General features: G+C 39.1%; 1 protein-coding gene across 2 annotated transcripts in view; it reads right to left on the bottom strand.

Moving 5' to 3' along the window:
* Window positions 1-6,121: 6,121 nt before the first annotated feature.
* The window catches only part of tmem178bb (transmembrane protein 178Bb), a 138,123-nt gene continuing 122,905 nt past the window's right edge, over window positions 6,122-21,339 (bottom strand). For both annotated transcript variants that reach the window (XM_059325759.1, XM_059325760.1), the window contains exons 4-5: window positions 16,029-16,166; window positions 6,122-12,201 (exon numbers count right to left, since the gene is read on the bottom strand). In XM_059325759.1, the coding sequence (XP_059181742.1) occupies window positions 11,951-12,201; window positions 16,029-16,166 (389 nt within the window). In that variant the 3' untranslated portion in view covers window positions 6,122-11,950. The remainder of the gene's footprint in view (window positions 12,202-16,028; window positions 16,167-21,339) is intronic.

The following is a 21,339-nucleotide window of genomic DNA, read 5'->3' on the forward strand; positions in this document are numbered from 1 at the left end:
TAGCTGTAATGGGAGTTCAGTGCTAAATCAGTGGAGTGGTGGTAATTATCATGATAATGATAATGCATCCATCAACAGCATCTATCAGACCACATATATTATAATTGGTGAAAATAATGTGTTGCATAGTTCGCGATTGTTGTTCAGCACGGCTTGTCCATGTTTCATCATGCTGCTGGTGTTTGTAGCAGAGTGTAAAAATGTGGCGTTCCCATTGCAAAGTCTTAAAAAAAAAAAAAAAGCTGACCTCAAGAAAAAGCCATTTGGTGGACACAGCGTTACCAGGTAGAGTGAGCTCAGTGAACTGTGGCTGCTTTGTTAATGTAGAGATCGTTTTCATATTTCAATCAGTTGGCTGGAGAGTAGGTAGAATTTCAGTCTACCAAGATTTTCTTTGGTTGACTACAGTCCTAGGCAGCAGTTTCCTCGCATGCCATTTAGAAGTTTGAAGTATGTAAGTGGTCCCGCCCATTCCACTATATAGCAAAGATGGCGACCGTTGGAAGAGATGCACTCCATACTGGTCCCAACTACAGAGCAGGATCTGTATCAACATGTGTGTCCCTCACAGACATGGGGATAAGATTAGTGCTTAACCCTTTATCAGGCAAATAACTATATTTGGTAACTTCAGGTAATATTTCGAGAAAAAAGTTACAAATTTGCTAGATTAAAGTGGCAAAACTACAAGGAAAAAAGTTGCAGATTTAAGAGATTTAAAGTGGCAAATCTGCGCGAAAAAAGTCGCGGATTTATGAGAAAAAAGTGGGGAAAAAAGCAACTTTTTCCCCCCAGATTCACCACTTTAAATCTCATAAATCGGCACATTTTTTTCTCGTAGATTTGCCACTTTAATCTCGTAAACTTTTTTCTCAAAATATTGTCGTATGTTTTTTTTTTTTTTACACATTCTAGCAGTATGTAATATCCTTCAATATTCTCTAGGGTTGAAAATGAGTGCCCTATTAAGGTGAAGGTTTGCCACTTTGATCTAGTAAATTTGCAACTTTTTTTCTCGAAATATTACCTGAAGTTACCAAATATAGTTCTTTGCCTGATAAAGGGTTAAGGAATAATGTGCAACATGGGTTTGGGTCTGTTCCATAGAAGCACAAAGTGTGTACCCTTTATTCTGCTGAGTAGATATTCACCGTGCTGGCTAAACCTCTGTATCAGAGGGTTGAGGCTGTACCAGATGTGAAGTATCTCAGCTCAGATTAGGGTGCGCACAGTCGGTGCCACCGTGTGGCGCTCACTGCCAGCTGTCTGCAGAGACAGAGACCTCGCCCATTGTCCCAGATTTATATGACGGCTTAAAGCCTCAACTGCATGAGTGATGCTGACATTCAGGGTTCGGTGGTCATGTGACTTGCACTTGTTCAGACAGGAATGCTCTTCAGTCTTTATTTGTTCAACATGTGACTTTTTAGATATTTAAATCAATTTAGAAAATTGAAAAGAATATTTGTTTTAAATAGGACTCATTTTGATTCCAGAAGACTGGTTGATTCTTTAGGTGCTGTGTGCTGGGAAAGTAGCGCCTCAGACCAACTCAAGGCATCATGAGGTGTACATCATGTACCCCTTTATCATCCCAAAGCTTCAAATTTAAATGGTCCTTTTTTCACAATGTTGTAACAAAGTTCAGAATTCCAACAGTATTCTTGAGGATAAAGACACTGATACGATCCAACATGTTATCAAATGTTGTCTTAATGAGGAGCTGAGGTGAGGAACATAAAACAAACTAAATATTAAATAAAAGAGAAAATATCAAGTGTGTTCGTTTGGTCATTTTTTCTCCTCTTTTCTCAGCAGTGGACTTCAGCTTCAGTCTGGATATATACCGCCCATACAAAACCACTTTTGACTCTCAAGTCTGAGTCCGTTCTCCTCATCCATGTGGGAACTGGTTTGGAGCTCACTGGTCTCATGTTTCCTGTCCGAAGTAACTAGGGAGAGGCTCCACTGTGGCCACACGTCCTGTAAAAACATTTGAAGGGAAAGCTTAATGCTTTCAGTGTAGGCCAATTAACTTTATCTTACTGAGGAGGCAGCAGCTCGCAACAATGTCACAAGCATATTAAGAGCTCATATTGTGCCTGGAAATGGTAAGCTTAAAGTCACTAGTGACACTCACGTTCAACTGCAAGAATCACTCCTCTGTTTGCTAATTGGCTAGTCAAGCTGACAACATTGAGTTTAAAGATACTATCAAAAAATATATATATATTTTTAATTTTCTACCCTACCTATTAATTCAGAGCAGTTTCACAGATACGAAGCCTCTTTTGGAGGAACTCCCTCATTACATTAACAGTCCGATCGTCTGGAGCAGCTCCACTGAAATGGTTAGAGTTAACCCCTTAACATTCCTCCACCTTTTTAGAGGGATATGGGTGGACTATGGGGTATTTAGGGGGAGACAGCAGGTCAACAGTAGGTGACACAGAAGGTACAGGTGCATCTCAATAAATTAGAACATCATAGAAAAGTTTATTTATATCCGTAATTAAATTCAAAAAGTGGAAATAACCTATAGATACATTACATGCAGAATGAAACATTTCATGTCATAATTTATTTATTTTCTTCTAATAAAATGATTGTGGCTTGCATTTAATGAAGTCCTAAAATTCAGTGTCTCAAAAAATGTAATATTACAAAAGACCAATTTTAAAAAGTATGTTTAATATGGAAATGTTGGCCTCTGAAAAGTATGTCCATCTATATGACTCAATACTTGGTTGGGGATATTTGACTTGAACTACTGGAAATGGACTTTTCCATGATATTCTAATTTATTGAGATGCACCTGTAGTTATTAATTATTGTGAAGGTATAAAGGGTTGTTGCAGCAACATTTGGGTTGATACCATTTTTACCCTCTAAAATATCACATTAAGACACAGAGACATTGAAGAACACAGAAGGCAATATCCATTATGTGATGTGGTATTAAAAACTTTTGGCAATGAAAGCCATCAATCTATCCAGATCAGCAGGTCATTCTATACAGCGAGGTCTAGTTTCACTACAATAAAATGCCACTATGGGGACTAACATCATCGCACATTAATTAATAAAATTGGGCCCAATGAGTCCAAAAATGTCTCAGTTTTCCAGTCATACCCAATTTATGCAATTCCAACACTGTTTAGGAACCCCAGTATGCAGAAATATTCATGTACAATAGGAGAAAAGAACACATTTGTACAGCATGTGTGAAACTGCATGGAAATTTTTTAGTTGGACAATTAAACTAAATATTTTAAGTTTTTTTTTTTAGTTTGTTCAACTCTGAATTCAGATTTTTGTCAACTCAACTGTAAATTGTACCAACTTACAATTTTACATTGTAATAACTTTTAATCCTTACTTATGTTAACTTCTGCAATGTGCTGAATTGGCACGATTGTAGCGCCGCTATGAAATGTCAGCTAATGTTGCGACCACAATTTTGAGTTAGCATTGATACGCTAATGGCTACTGTTGTAGCTGTAACAAGCAGCGCCGCTAGCATCAGTTAGCCACTAGCATCAGTTAGCCGCTAGCTTTCGCTAATGAATTTCACCGCTTTCCCGCATTTCACAACAAAGACATAAGAGTTAGCAGAACTATTGTCCCTTGTTGTGAACCCCAACTTAAACATATAAGTAACAACAACTCACCAACTTATTTTTTAGCAGACAACTGGCTTCCTTTGTTGTGCTAACTTACATTATTGCCCTAAATGTCAATAATTTATATTTCCAAGTTTTGCCCACTTAAATCACTGTTTTAGGCCAAAAAATACAAGCTGCCTTTTTTTGCAGTGTACCCTATACTGCATGTGATTAGTACAAAGAGGGCATGTCTGTAAAGGAGAGACTTATGGGTATTCATAGAAGCCAATTTTTATTCAGATATATGGAGGTCAGTGATCAAGGGACCCTTTTGAAAATAATAATTTAATTTTTTTTCTCACTAAAATGTGGTGTGATATATGGTTGGTACAAAAGGAATCCTTAGATCTTCTAGTTTTTTATATGATACCAGGATCTTAGGCTTTTTAAATGACAGCCACCCTCGCTGACAGCTGTGGCTGTCAGCGAGGAGAACACAACAATCTTAATATCTGCATATCACCATAAAGAGCAACTTTCTGTGTGAAAACATTTTTGAAGAATTCTTGGTTTGCATCTGTAAAGGAGTGTTTCCATTCTTAGATATTAATTATTTATTATCCAAACTCTCTGAATGCCTTCTCACTTCACACATTCCATTCACCAACATGCACGACAACTAGTGGCATTAGTAAACACACCGATGAGATTTATTTTGTTGTCATTTTACATTCCACAGTTGAACATTTCCTTTTTTTCTCCTATTTTATGTTTATTCGACAGACACATTACTGATGTCAAAGGTTGATGAATCAGTTCTGTAGTATTTCTGTCCTGAACCTCTTCAGCCCTGCTCTGTGTTTCTTCATGTTGGCTCACAGAACGAGCTGTCAGTCTGAGCGGTGTCTATATTCTGACATAACACACCTGTATGCTTTCTTGCTGACTCAGCTTTTATTATTTCTGACTTTGAGCGTGACTTGATGCGTGACAAGAAAGTCTTTCTTTGTGTGAATGTTACAAAGTGTGCAAAGCATAGCAGGGACAAAACTGGTCTCCACGTTGAGCTGTGGCTCACCAATCAGTCTGCTAGACCACTTTACTATTTGGTTGACTGAGTTTTTATTTTTCAATGAGAGGTTGCCGTCGGGGTGTGTGCGTTACAGGGGCCAGTCTATACCACCCCTACGAATTTCATTGCCTTAAGTGTTATAGTGTGGCCATGGTACCAAATATGAAATTAGACTGCCACCACAGTGCCACCTAGGGGCCGATCAATAAAACCTTAAAGGGTTTTCCTCAGGAGGGCATTGACAATAATTTTAAGTTTTGTATAATAATGCACAAACTATCCCTTTAATCCTCATACAGTGTCTGAAGGAGGACTCTTAACTGATATGTATAAGTTAGAAGAGGCAGGTAGCAATGGTGGAAAGTAACTATGTACATTTACTCAAGTACTGGACTTAAAGTAAAATTTTGAGGTACTTTTATGTACATTTTATGTAACTTTATACTTCTACTCCACTGCATTTTGAGACATATATTGTACTTTTTATTCCTCTACATTTAGCTGACAGCTATATCATATTTGGTACCGTGGCCACACGATAACACTTAAGGCAATGAAATTCATAGGGGTGGTATAGACTGGCCCCTGTAACGCACGCACCCCGACGGCAGCATGCCCCGACACGCGTGTACTGCGAGGGCCCGTTCAGTACTGCTTGTTTCTTTTTTTTTTCCTAACCCTTTATCAGGCGAAGAACCTGAATATTTCGAGAAAAAAGTTGCAAATTTACTAGATTAAAGTGGCAGATCTACAAGAAAAAATGTTGCAGATTTAAGAGATTTAAAGGGGCAAATCTACGCGAAAAAGTCGCAGATTTACGAGAAAGAAGTGGGAAAAAAAGCAACTTTTTTCTCGCAGATTCACCACTTTAAATCTCTTAAATTTGCAACTTTTTTTCTTGTAGATTTGCCACTTTAATCTAATAAATTTGCAACTTTTTTCTCGACCCCATTTTGATATCCACTGAAGTTACCAAATATAGTTCTTCGCCTGATAAAGGGTTAATAAACAAGCTCTATTTTTTTGTAAATTAGAGAATGATCAAGGACCACCTGGCACCCTCACAGGCCGGATCACTGCTGGAGCCAATCATTAGCAGCTAATGTGGAGCTCCAATGTTTTTAAAGTCTGAATAAAAATACTATATATGAAAATAAATAAAATAAAAAGTCATGATTAATAGTCATATGAATTAAAATATATAAATTAAACCACAATTTGTGAAATAGTTTTAGAATTAAAAAAAATATCTTCTTGCTGTCACTCACTGACTTGCTAAAGGGAAACAAAAAACATACATGAAATTAAACTTCATAGTACACAAAAACATAATTAAAAAAAAATGCCAAAATGAATTAAAAACAGACTTCTGAAAAGGGGCATTTTGAAAATAAAATATCTATCATGAAATAAAAATGATATCCAAAAAAAAAATTCTGTTGAGTTTCAGTAAGTACTTTAATTATTTTACAAATTGTTGGTTCATTTATATATCTTACAGGTACATACGTTGGGGTCCCATACTAATGTTCAGAGGTGGATGATTCTTGGAGAAAGAAAAAAACGGAGCAAAACCCACAATCATCTGCTCCATAAAAACATTTTCACTTATTTAACTTAATTAAATCCTCTTGTTCAGACTCTCCATTTGTTTCCCGGCTAAAATTCTCCTTTGACAACATAAAAAACAAGGACTGCAAGTTTGATGATTCATAATTAAATAAATGAATTCGCCAACGCCGCTGCTCGCGTACTAGGTTGACCAGTGAAGGAACAGTACTGGTCACAGAGCTCTATTTTCTCAGGATTAAGATTAAGATTCCTTTTTTGCGCACACACCAAAACAGCGACCAGTGAATTTGTCCTCTGCATTTAACCCTTAATTTACACACCAGTGAACACACCATGCTTGGAGCAGTGAGCAGCACATTTCTGCGTCTGGGGAGCAGTGGGAGGGTTAGATGCCTTGCTCAAGGGCGGTTCAGTGCTGGGATTAGATCTGCCAACCATTCCCATTCTCTAACCTGGAGGCCACGGGCTGGCCAGCCAAGATTCAGAGAGATTCAGCCACACATGTTTGAGCCTACAGACCAAGATGTACCTAGCGACTAGCAGATGTAAAAGAAGTGTAGTTAGCATCTTTTAGCTTGTTTATGCTATTAGCTTGTTAGCTTGTAACTTTCAGTGGCTGACAGTGTTAATGGTTATGAAACATACAATTATATGTGCTACAATGTTACAGTTTTTTTTGCTCTGTGTAGAGTCTGCTCTGTGCTGAATGTTTTTTTAAAGCTTTTGATAAGATTGGCCTTTTTCGTAGCATTGATGTACCTAATCTAGCGTGCCTGGCATACAGTTGAATCTCAGATTGCAGTGACGTGCACATACATCTTCCCCGTCAGTAGAGGATTGTGAAAACACCTCTCTAGTGACAAACTTTGCACAGATACAAGTCTGCATATTCAAGATCAAACATTTCAGGGGACAAAAACATGACATAAACACATTTTTTGAGTGGAGGGGGACTTTAACGTATGCTAAGGAACCATTTTACTGGATAACTCCAGTCTCACTCTGTATGTCCTGGACTGTGTGTGTGTGTGTGTGTGTGTGTGTGTGTGAGGTTTAAGCAGCACAGCTCTTGAAGTCCAGTAGAGTTAAACTAATTTCATGCTCAATTGCATTATCAGCTTGTGTCCAAGGGAACATCTCTTATTGAAAAAATATACTCTGCCTGCAAAGAAAGACTCTGGCCTCATTGAACTTGAATAGAATAAGAAGGCCCATGGCTTATATGCAATAAACAACCAGCCGTAGCTGCTGATCTTTTTTTTTTGGTCCATTATGTTGAGATAGCAACTTAATTATCTCATTTTCTCATTTTTTGTGTGATGCTCATCTCTACTGTATGAGACTGGTTAGACATCCCATTATCTCAGGAAAGGGCTTTACAACGGTTAATTTATGATAATGGCTTTATTATTTCATTATGTGGGATGATGTTATTATGAGGATATGTGTTGGCCTGTCTATTCATTTATTTATTTATTTATGATCTGTCACGTACGCTCTGGCCTCATCTGAGGAGGCTCAGAGGAATGGATCCAGGATGAAACAGACGATTATCTACAGATAATGACATACTGAAGCTCTGATCACCAGAAAACCATGTTTGAAGTATCCAGATAACAATGACATTATTAATAAAAACACTGACTGGGGTTTAGCTGTGTACAGAAGGCTGAGTGTTTTTTTAAAAGTGTAACAAATATGTTAACCTACACAGCAGCTGTCACCTTAATCCTCCTCTCTTTAGACAGCACAAAGCCTGTGTCAATTTAATTGAATTTGGAGTAAAAAAAAATCCTTCTTTTTAAAGTCTCTAATTTACAACCACACAATCTCCACCTATTAATATTTGTGCATTATTTGCATACAGGCAAATCGACAGTGAATCTCCATTACAGAGCAAGATATTGATTAATATGTGGTATGGGATTAACTGCAACCCATTAAGAGAGCAGCTAATAGATCGGGGAGTTTCTTTTTTTATTTGGGGGGCACAAGTCATCAACAACTGCTTAAGTTACATATCAAAGGCATTTCCTGCAATCAGCTAAGCTAAAACAAGCCTTACCTTGTCTTTGGCACCCCGCAAGTTTGACAGCAGGATCACATTTGGGTTAGAAATGCATCACTAACATTACTTTCTGTCATCAGCCATGGCCAAAATAACCACTACTGCTGCTATGTACTTGTTGTGGAAGTCTCAGATGCGTCAAAAAAAACAAAAAACAACAACTTCATGTCTGGATTAACATTAACATTCAGAGGTGCACACAGCTCAGTGAAATTAATTGCCTTCTCCAGAAAGTGTGTCTGGATGACTGCCTGTACGGAATTCATGCTGTCAGATCTGTCTGCAAGACAACAAGGGAACTACTTTTAAAATGTTTGTTTTCTGGACAGAATGCGCAGGAGATTCTCAGTACCTGGGAGAGATCTGCACTCTGCTGGGTGCATTTTTCTAGTGACAACTTGGGTCTTATTTTCTTTTAGTTTTCAAATAATTTCATGATTCATTTCTATTTGAGCAAATTTCTGAGATCTGGGAACATGATGACATTCATACAACAAAGTCCAACAAGTTAAGAAAAGGTCAAATGATCAGGACAGTCAACAAACAAGCCAGTTCAAACAGTGCAAACAAGACAGTTAATGCAGATTTAAACGTGTGCCGGTCCCAGCAGTGTTGGCTACAGGCCATAGAGATGTTATAGAGCACACAGTATCTACAGATGTACTGTATGGCCTCACAAAAGCTTCATTTTCAAGTTGAAGTATTTATTTTATTGTTGTTTTTTTTTGACAGACAGAGAGCACATCATAAACTAGCTGTATTGTGACAGAATTATCCAAAAGGTCATTTTTCCTCTGCAGTCCCTGGAATACACTATACGTCATTGTATTTTTATTAGGGTTAGTGTAGTCTTAACCAGATCTAGACTGCCACATGTTTCACGTAGCACTCTCCTCCTCTTCCGATATCTATCGTACAGCCACCACCGATGCATCCTGGGCTTAGCGCCGCCCAAGAAGATTGTGATTGGTTAAAGAAATACAAACAAGCCTGGCTGTCTTTTCCCTTGTAGCAGAGTAATAATAGATGCAGACAGACTGACACAGTGCTGTGCAGGTAGGTCTGTCCAGGTGAGGCCCGTGTTAGTTAGACATGATGGCAATTTGTTATCTTGATTGAATGGACTGTATCATATCTTTAACATGTTCACTTATTATCAAAAGGAAATAAAGTGTTTATAGCTGATGATAAATGGCCATTTATGAAAGGTGTGGTGTGGGTTTGTGAATGTCAAATTATTGGTTTTGGAAAGTTATTGAAACGGTCATAGACCATCTGACAAACCACGAAGCATAGTGGCAGTGTCATCCACTGGACTGACTCTTGACAGGAAATGATTTGACTTTAGACTAAAGGCAGTGTCTCACATACCCCATTTCGACCAATGCGAACCTAGTTCTAGTGCTGGGCTGGTGCTGGTTCACAGTTGGTTCAACTTATGAACTTGCCTGAGAGGCACACTATCATGTCATTGTATATGTCTCTGCTTTCCTAGAAATTGAGACACCAGCTCTGGAACCAGTTTTTCTATCAGAAAGCCGGTTCTTTGGCATAGATTAGGCACTAGCTCTGAACGGCTCTCAAACTGCCTTGATCGAAAATGGTGTCAGTAGTCTCTGAAAATATAAAACATAGGTAAACCTTAACCACATCGCTCACTCCAGCACCTCACTGGTCTGCAAGATTAGTGTTGACTTGCTTGTCCCCAGATCCAAAAAAAGGACAAGACTCCCTCATTGAAACCAGGATCTTACAAGGAACAGTATCCTCCAGATAACATATCCAGACTTCTATAAACCAGGTTGAGGTCCTACAAAATAAGACCCACGTTTGAATTGAACCGAAATATTCTTCGACAGATCACAAGTTCAAGTTTTGTTTTTGGATTGGCTGTACTTGAATAAACTGCAGGATCACTGTTTCAGTGTCTGCTTTTTGTTTTGTATAGTTGGATGATTGGACGTCAGCAAAACCAGCTGCTATATTTTGTCCAGGTGAGAGTTTTAATGGCCTATTCATTGCAATACGATCATCATCCCTAATGTGCATACAAATATTCAAGCCCATGCTAGTGTGCGTTTTGATTTCTGACTTCAGATTGGTGGCTGAGGCCTCGAGGAATCCTGCAAATATAGAACACGTAGCTTGTCTTCTGCAGTCTAGACTTGTTTTGACTGAGTAAGGTGACCTTTTTTTAACCCTGTACTTTGATACTGTACTGTTTATCCTCCTCTCAGAGAGAGAGGAGGCCCCGCAGGAAAGCCTGCCAGGTCTTGGCTGTTGGTGAAAGAGAAATAAAAGCTGGAGGAGAAGCCGTGTGCTCAGAGAAACAGCCGAGCTTCACAAATTCCCAGCAAGAAAGTCGGAGTGTGTTCTCATCAGATGCAATTACTTAAGCTTTCCGTAGTTGCTTAGGGCAGCAGAGTACAGAGTTGAACATGCTGCCCCCCACCACCACCTTTTAAATCAACTCTTCTTTATCTGCCAGGTCTGCTGGAATCTCCAGAAGAGATGACAAGGAGGCAGGAGTCAGTGAGGTTAAACAGGATACGATCTCTCCATTATGTCGTTCTGTTCATCAAAGCTCCTACCTTTGTACATCCCCAAGGCAGGGCTCCACTTTGTCATTATGATCATTTTTTACAACTTTTTTTTCCTATAGAGACTGCAAAACAACCCCTCCCCACACATACAAACACTCATACACACACATTTACTTCTATGACTAGAATGGTGGAAAAAAAAAATGAAACACAACATTTGCTCTGAACGTACACTCAGTCGACAGTTCGTTCACAACATGAAGGGCTCAGTATAAAGGAAAATACACTTTGAATAAAAGAGGAATGCATGTATAAAATGCTAAATGGCAGATGGAATCATCAGACAGGATGTAATGCACCTACACGAGAATGAAAATGGTCCATCATGACAGTTCCTGGTTGTCACTTCTCTGGAATATTCTGTACAATAATGTACAACAGTGGAGGTCCTGGATTTCCTCGCTGCCCCCATGTCCAAAGTAAGTGGAGGGACCTCAGAAGCTGGAATACTGAAAGTTAACATGATCTAAGCCCATCAAGTCAAGTGATTTCATGTTTGGTCCATTTCCTTGTGAATGGTCCCACAGGGGAGGCTCCAAGAGGCCAAGCCCACGAGAAACTTGATCTTAACCATCTGACTGTTTCCTCCAATCCTGCTGATTCATTCATTTAATCACAGTAGACCAGTTAATAGAAGCAGTTCCCAGGCTGAACACCATTGTCAATCACCTCTAGAGGTTTAGACCCCCTGTTTTGCTATAACCAAAATGTAGTCTTTCACTTTCCCCACGTATTTCCTTTGAAACCCTCCTTGGTCACGGTCCATTTCAGCGTCTGCTCCATAACAACAAAACAAGCACAACTTCAAATTTTTGATAATATTTCTTTAGTTCTTCAGTTTTTTTCTGTTATTTTCAAGATAGCAGATCATCAAGACACCCATTTTTAAACACACACACACAAATAAAAAAAAAGAAATCTGCAACCAGGAGAGACTGGAGATGAGTGGGTGGATGAAGACATGACACAGTTTTTCTGTTTGTTTGTTGTCAATCTGTGGGTTCAGTTGGTCGTCGAATGGCTGTCAGCTTTAGCAGACGGTGCCGTTCTCCTGTCGGGACTTGGGGCAGGTGGATCGGGGTATCGGCTGGACAGAGGGAGCCAGGGTGCAGAAGAAGCCAGCGATGAGGGTGAGGCCAAGGCCTCCCCAGGCGCAGAACATGGACCAGCCGTAGCCGTGGCCGATGTCATCGGGCAGGCCGTACAGGTACCGCGGGTAGCGGGAAAGTTCGAAGTTGATGCCGGCAACGCAGGTGCAGAGGGAGATGATGCAGAAAGTTCCTGCAACGACAGAACAGGATGTTAAAAAGGAAACTACATCAAATGTGCATCACAGTGAAATGTGTTAGAACCCTCATACCTACTGCCATATCCTGCCAATATCCAACCCTGTCTTCTACAAAAAATGTTTATGTCCTGCTTTTGTGATTTTTGAGAAAGGTTAAGGAAGACATCTAATTGTGGCCTTGATTATGTTCACTGGCAACAATTTGTCCAATCCAGGAAGTATGACTCATTTATACTGCAGAGAATTCATAAAGAGGAGGTCAGGGTGGATGGTTGGACATGCAGTATGATGCACAGGGCTCTGACAACAGAGATGTGAGTCCAGGTACCAAGTTAGATTAATGCCAATCTCAGAACCAATTGGCTTTTAGTCTGTAGTCATTTCATTTTACTTAATATATTTGATAAATGTATTAAATATAAATGTGTCCTTGATTTTGAGGCAGTTGTTTAAGTAACTTTAATATAAAAATGTTTGAGATAGAATCTACTTATTTTGATCACATTAAATATCATCTTTATGTGTATGTAATTCTAAATCAAGAGAATTTTGAATGAATCCAACACAATAGAATCAGTCCGTTTTTAATCGACAGGCACTTCCTGTTAAGTTGTTTTTAACTCAACTTGTAACGTAGTTAGATTTAATTAATAATGTTGCGTGCAATCTGTTGCCTCAATTTTATTGAGTAGCTATTGTTTATCTTTTTTTACAGTGTAATTAGTCTCTGGGGGCAAGGGTCAATATTTCTAATGTTGTTATTTTGATAATGTATAACACATATCCTAGCCAAGACTTCCTCTTCTCTGCCCCAGTCATTGTTTACAGTTCAAGTTGCAACTTGAGATGCCAGAACTCAGACGTGATTGGTCAATACTAGTTGGACTAAAAATGGAAACCACTAGCCAAGAATAAACATTTCCTCATTCAGCTGGTGAAAACTACAATCCGGTGTCATTATCTTTCTTGCAAAACATATTTGCAGAAAGTTTCCAGTTAATTGTCTCATTGTTTGCACAAATGATTAAACCATTAAAGTTTAAAGTCCATCAAGCGTTGGGAATTCTTCAGCAGACCTTTACCTGATACTGTCTCTGCATTCAATGAAAAGGAATTTTACTTCCAGAGCCATGGCTCTGATATAACCCCAAACACTTTAGCTCTCTTCTGTGTCTGCATTGCATTTTGATCCATTAAGGAAATGTGACTCTCTGCTGGATCTTTCTCTGGTTTTTCCAGAAAAAAGCCTGATCTGATTTGCTATAAATAACTATGGGCAAAACCCCTGAAGATGAAGAAAAACATGGCACCAAACCACTTACAACTCTTTCTTTCACTGTTTTGCTATATATATATTTTTTTTTTTTATTTGATTTGAATGATTTATTTCAAATATGCAACAACAATACAATAATAATAATGCATCAACAGGAGTCAGCCCTAGTGACTCCTGCACTGATAAGGCCGCCAAGCACTCTATAAAAATGCCACAACATATTTGAAAAGTTTTAATAATCTGTCCACTTGATCTGATCTGAATTAATCTTTTACTTTTGACAATGTTTAGTTGTCGTGGTAGGAGTCACAGCTCTAAATTTGTCCTCATTTTGGGAGTGCTGTGACCCTGTGGGCTGCTTTTCCAGTGATTTAGCCATTACACACTGACCTAGCCTATTTCTTGTGACTTTATTGCCAAGCAACATAATTGACTTTTTAATTGCCTGTTCATTATACAACTGTAGGGCACAGCACTAATCCAAGGCCCATCATAATTGAGTGTGCAGTTGCCTCCTGTCATGCCAGAACTGTGCAGCACACAGCATATCATTGTGTGTGTGCGTGTGTGTGTGTGTGTGTGTGTGTGTGACATTACTACTGCCTGTACACTGACAGAAAGCTGGAAATTCAGGGGCTGGATATGCAGAATCATATTACACTTCACTTTCATTCACCTAAATCACCACCATCACCACCTGGTGAGGACAGAAATACACACTTTACTGTTTACAATGTTGTTGTTTTTTGTCTAACTGCTCACAGGCAGTGTTGCTTAGTAATTGTTCATTTGTAATGGTGGTCATAGTAAGAAGCTGAAGTCAGGATTAGCCTAACTTAGCATAAAGCCTCAGTCGAAATTCAATAATACAACTCCCAAAACTAAAGCTGACTGATTAAAACTTTGTATTTGGTTTGCGTTATTTATGACAATTTTGGCTTTTAGATGGAATTATGTCCTTAAATAATATTTTTTCCAAAAAAACGTCAGGCACAGTAACTGTTCCATAGTTCCATACTACATATACATTGTAAACAGTTAGTGGAGTACTATATGTACAACCTGATCTTAGAAAAATTATGTGAAATGACAACGACTTCTTAACACAGAGTTATGTGCTGTTGGCACTTCCTGGTATGCGTTATAAAAAACAATTTAAACAATAAATAAATGTACGTTAATTCTGGAAGTGAAACAGTTATGAGGGTGAAGTCAGCCACAGATGTTAAAAAAATGTGATTCACAAACCGTGAGCCACGGAAGTAACGTAAACAACAGAAGTTACGTTAAAAATGTACTTTTGTTTTCACCTGGTACACAAACCAAATTCTCCTGGGTGATAGTCTGCCATTTAAACTCTGCAATGCCGTCAATCATTACTACTGTGTTACTGAGTGACATTGTTAAACCAAAGAATACATGAGCCCAGCATGAAAAAGACTCCCATTGACTTCACTTTGACATAGTTTCCGTGCTGGTGCCACGTCATTTTCACATATTACGTGGCACCAGCACGGATGTCGGTGTTAAGAAGTCGTGGTCATGTCATGTAATTTTGTGAGATCAGGCTGGTATGTACCAATGAATACAACAGTAATGAATGGTGAATTGTCTGCAGCCAGATGGCGCTGACTCAGCAGATAGTTTTACGAATTTAGCTAAATCCTGCCCTAAAGCTAGCTGAGCTGTTAATGTACATTGCCAGACGGTCGCAGGATATACTGATGTATACTTGCCCTGCATCCTACCTCAGAGAGCATGCAATCAAGTCAAGGAGGCTTGATAAGCTAGATGATTATATTTCAGTTCAGAAATATACCTATGTGTAAAAAGGGAAATGCTTGGGCTGATTCATGGAAGTCCATTTGGGGAAAAGTTACTGTATGAATGATTTAAAAAAATGGCGGTTTCTCACATCTTCCTTTTTTTCTTACAGTATAAGCAGTGGCAGTTCTAGACCAATTTTACTGTGGGGGCCAAGGAGGGGCCAGTGTTTAATCAGAGGGGCACATTAAAAAAAACGGCAAAGATGGTATTTAGGCATTCAAAACCTTTATTTTAGCTTATTTAAAAATAAAATTTAAGTATGTTTGGAAGATAAAAATAAACTGATTGAAACAATGAGACTTACCAACAATAACAATTATTTTTGTACAACAATGAAATTTCTCAGTTTTGTGCACAATTACTTTTTATTTTATTTTGAAAGTGCAGTACAGTGAGAATGATTTTTTGACTTTTTTTCTTAATACACAAGCTTTTATTGCACAATTAAACTAGTGTACAGTGTACACATGCTGGGTTCCTTTTGTGTACAATGAGGTATTGTTTGAACCAAATATAGGTTAGAATTGTTCCGTTGTTCATCGTTATAAATTGATCATTTTACTATTAATTTGATACAGGGGCCACAGCAGGGGCCAAGGGCTTCTTCACAGGGGCAGTGGCCCCTGTAGGCCCCTGTGTAGAACCGCCACTGAGTATAAGAATGACTGATAGGGTAGTGTACGTGTGTGTGTGTGTGTGTGTGTGTGTGTGACTCACCTCCCATGAGGAAGAGGAGGCCGGCCACATACTGCATGAGGCCTCTGTCCCAGCAGCAACCGAGCACGCCAATGATCCAACCAAACAGAATGATGGCCACCGCCATGCCCATGAAACCTGCCGTCATCCGCCGCAAGTCTGAGGAAAGAAAGAAGAGATGTTGCACATCACTAAAATAACCAGATACTGCAGCTGTGAAGAGAGAAAACATGACACACACCGGGTGGTTGATAATCAGCCCGGCCGCAAGACACATTTGAACAGAACTACAACAGAATAGCCCACACGCTGGTCCAGTTCTAATCTAAGTTGTACAGATGCATTTTGACACAGTGGTGTTGCACTACAAAAACTCCCACACCCTGACTCCAACTGACACCACACCAGCTCCACACATCCAGGGAAAGTCTCTTCTCACATTTAACTACACATTATTAATGACTCATTTTGATTTAGTCTCAAATTATGTCACAAGAAATCAGATAAAAACTAAACTGGAGACTCATAAACATCACCAAGACACCTGACGGGGGCGCTGTCAACATTTTTAATTCCAGTGTGAGAACAGACAGTGCTGGCCTGATTCTGCTTGGACCTGAGAACATATGATGTTGTGTGTTCTGATGGTGTTCTGGTGTGTCTCTCTCTTTTTTCTTTTGCTACTAGCACTTATTTTTATGTTTTTGCTTCATGCCATGTGGAGTTTAAATGTGTACTCAGGGTTGAATTCTAGCCTGGTTTTCTGTGTACAGTACATGAATTATACCTTGGCGGTTGGAAAAATAGTTGGACAAAGCACCATTAAATCTGCTGCTCAAATGAAAGGATGGGTTTTTGTAAACAATGTAGTTAAAGTAGCATTATTAATGTAACATTTGTGTCGGTATTGCCTCCGCATAACACAAGAATAAAGGAACAATTTCAAACAGTGGTGGACTCAGGCAGTCTGAGGAGCAGGGGTCAAAATGCCTAATGGGACACCAGCTGCTATTTTCTGCAATGATCCAAAATAGGCAATTCTCAGTGGTCCCTATGGCAATGCTACTTGCTACAATGGATGGCCTAATAGAATATGTCATTTAATTGCTCTCTATAGGGCCCTTTATTATGTTTTCTCCATTTCAGGACAGTCTAAGAGCACTTCATTAAATTCTCACCATTTCGGGGCACAACAAAACTGGCATACAAGTCATTATCTAAAACATTGGTGGACTCAAGCTGACTGAGGGGCACTGCATTACATCTTCTATATGTTCCGTAAAAAAAGGTATCTGACAAACATATACCCCGATACCGATAAATATAAATACGTATGATGTGATTGGCCAATATCGGCTAATAATAACAATATTGGACAACCCATAATATGGCTCTCATTAGTACAGGAGAGGAAGAGGACAGTCAGACACACTGAATCCCAGTTGTCTGTTGGTATACAGCAGGAGAAGAATGATACACACAACACATTAAAGACATTCCTGCAGCAGACCAAATTAGAAAAAGGTCAAAGTTCAGGATTGTTGAGCTGTTCCTAAATTTGTTAAATCCCAGATGAGCAACAACGGAAAGGGAAGCTGCACCAAGATTTACAGATGAACTCTGAAGCAGCATTGACAGCTTATCTCCTGTTCTTTTTATTGTGTGGTTTTCCATGTGTGTTTTTTTGTCACATCTGTTTCAATGAGTGAATGTAATTATAGTCAAAGCCAAATAACAGTCCTTTACTGTGGGTTTAATACACAAGCACGCTTCAAATGTAGGACCTGACATAGCCCAGTTTTAACTGACCTCAGTGAAACAGTGTGAGCCTCAAGAAGCTTTATTTCTGGCAGGGGATTCTAATTGCATAGAAAATTATCAGGTAGACAGGAATCACACTGAACTTCATGTTGCCTCAAGGTGTGCAATCAAGCAGCCGACAGAGACCCATAGTTTAATTAATGTGTGCAGAGATGCAAGAGGGAGACAGACAATACACATGATTTCACTGCAGAGAAAATGTCTGTTCTGTGGCAAGATTAGACTTTTATTTTATTTTCAAAGAATGCAGTATACTGCCTGTAGCCTTCTCACAACACTCCATGCAATGTCTTCACTGCAATTAACTAGCGATGTAACAATGCATTGCTAGACAGTTACAAAATCTATACAAATGTGTGACGATTTAATTTGAGAAAAATGAATCACAATTCCCCTTTTTCAACAGCAGAGACTGCAATCTATTTTTGATTTCACTTGTACGACGGCATACGTCACTGTCAGTTATAAAGACAGAGCGCCTTTCAGCCCCGCCCCGATCAGAGGGGAAACAATCATCGCTCTCTGCTGACTTTGTATTGAAAGGAGTCTCCGTCTCCAGCAAACAGAATAATGTCTAAAAGCTGCTGTGTGGATATTAGCGAACATTTGCTTGCTAACATATAGCTAACATTTGCTTGCTAACATATAGCTAACATTTGCTTGCTAACATATAGCTAACATTTGCTTGCTAACATATAGCTAACATTTGCTTGCTAACATATAGCTAACATTTGCTTGCTAACATATAGCTAACATTTGCTTGCTAACATATAGCTAACATTTGCTGGCTAACATATAGCTAACATTAGCTTGCTAACAGCCAACAGGAGATATTGTGAATGTGCAGAGATCTCCGCTTCAAGCCTGAGAATGATGATACACTGATCTTCCTGAAAAAAACAACAACAAACATATTCATTCCAAACTAGGAACACATGCAAGCCTTAGTTTATTTATTTGGAGATATTTTTTGTATTACTCATTTAGTTATTTAGATGTGGGATTTGTTTAAAAAATGTTACTGAAATATAATTTCAGTTGCAATTTTAAGAGGACATATGCATTGCTTTGCACAGTTTACCCTACCTTGGAGAAATACCAAGGGGTTCTCTTTAATTTATGAAAGATAAGATAATTGTTTTTGATTTTTAAATATGCCTTCATTGCATAGTTTGTGTTTTGAAGTTACAAGTTACCTCAGAAAATATCTAAGGAATCTTGTTCAATCATAATTTGCCTGCAAGCTCATTATGTTAAAAAAATCGTGGGAAAATCGAAATTGTATCGAATCGTGAGTTGAGTGTATTGTTACATCCCTAATATTAACACAAGTCAACCTATTGCCATTTTAATACTGCTCTGTTAATAGATGGCCATTATATAGAATATTTGGGGGTTTTGTAGGAAGGTGGAGATTAAGTAGCTTTGTCAACAGTACACTCTCAATGTTTCCCATGACATTGCAGTTCAATTATTTCAGTTTCCAGGTCTCAAGGATTTGTCAGAGTTCTGCAGAGTCCACAGAAAACCAAGTCAGAGACTGCTAAAATGTGTCTTTAACATCATGTTGAATATTGAATCTCAGTGCAGTTTTACAAATCTGGTCCATTTTGCGGAGACGACACAGTGAGGGCAAACAGAAAGAGACAGAGTGTGTGAATAGCGCCGAGTTCTGCCACAAGGACAGCCGTGTGCTCTGCAGGAGGGTAATGACAGTGACAACGACTGGCTGCAGAGCGGGGCTGAAATATGAAGAGCAGGAGAGAGGAGGAAGAGTAAGAGCTCCAGGCAAAACCCAGACTCCTCTTCTCCAAGAAGATTATAATGTCATGGGTGAGCTGCTCTGCTGGGGGAAGGGTGGTGGAGGGAAGGAGGAGGCCAGGGGCTGGCACAGGGCTCGAGTGGAGGACGCCATGTGGTGGGGCGAGAAAGGTCAAAACATTTGGCCTGAGAGCATAAATGAAGAACAACAAAAGACAAAGCTCCTTTAATGTAATACATGCTGTACATGTAACTCCTTCACATCCAGCATCCACTGTAACTGACATTGAATATTTATTGGCTTTAGCCAGTGAAAATGTACTGTTTTAAAATACATCTTTGGTCTCCTCTAAATAAAAAACAAGTCATGTCCATCTCACTTTTCAAAGTCATATTTTTGTTCCCCTTCAGTACAGTTGTGTACGGTTCATACTACTTAACTGTGTTCTCTTACGGTCCAACAACCAAATTGTCGTGGTGGAAGATCTGAGTTGATCAAAATGTTAAATGCTCATCTGCGCATAGCGTTCAGTTATGACAGTATAAGTAGTAGCAAGTAATTACCAAACTTCTTACTCCAATTGGGCTGAAAAATGACGCCACTGCCAAAACTTCAATTCCCTGAATGGCGACTTGAGGCTGGCTCCAAAAGGGAGTTCACACCCCCATCTCAGGAAGAGTAAGGCACAGCCCAATTGGCAACATTTTGTTTTTGTTTTTTTGCCAGTGGTACAGGCACAGAACAGATCGAGAGCCAGAATAATGCTACATCATCAGCTAATGCTTGTGTTTGCTAGGTAGCTTGGTTAGCAAGGGACAGTCATTCTTCTAAATGAATAGTCAACTCCTTATAGTGTATTTTTGATCAACCGGACACTGAGAGACATTTTCAAGTGACCAAAATGTTATAGTTAACCTTACTGAAGTGAAAACACTGTGAAAGGGTCAAAGTTCTAAAACAAAAACACAATAAATACCTTGCTTTATCTAAACGGGACCATACAAAATGAACATCATGCTGAAGAACACTTGAGACCATAAACTCATTATGAGAATGTTTAGTGAGGTAATAAATCAAGTGAGAAGTAGGTACATACAATCAGACTTCTTTTTGCATCTGCTGATGTCACCCCCTGCTGGCCATTAGTAAGAATGCTGTTTTAAGGCACTTCCACATTGTTCTGACTGTTAAAGCCCAGAAGTTGCTGCTTGAGTCTATGTTCATTATAGAGCTTTTGGTCATTTTAGGTAACATACAAGCCCTTTTTACTTCCTGGTGGACACTTCTAAGGGCTGCAAAAATCCATAAACGCCTTTGCAATTAAGTGACACTATGAATTAGTGGCAAAGTACCCTTCAAGCTAAACTGTTTCAGTTGAACCATTGCTGATGAATTTCATGTGACAAACAGGTGCAAACTAGGCTTGATGCAAGATATTCTCAGCAAACCTATAATGCTGATGAAACACTCAATGTAATCTGCATTTCTAACTTGTACTCTTCTGGAACGTCATGGTGACAGCCATGGAAACAGGCTCTTGGAAATACACACAGAAATAAAACAGTATTTCAAAGACTGAAGCAGACTGACTGTCCTAGAGCCATTTCTGACACATGAAGATGCTGATGTCTGTGCATGACTTTATGAGGAAGGAGCTCATGTGGAACTCCCTGTCAGGAGGCCTGTCAGTCACACACTGTAGCTGTGGTGACCCCTGGCCTTTACAGTGAGGCATGAATGTGAGGGAAG

This window comes from Centropristis striata, chromosome 22, assembly GCF_030273125.1.
Source record: "Centropristis striata isolate RG_2023a ecotype Rhode Island chromosome 22, C.striata_1.0, whole genome shotgun sequence".
NCBI lineage: Eukaryota > Metazoa > Chordata > Actinopteri > Perciformes > Serranidae > Centropristis > Centropristis striata.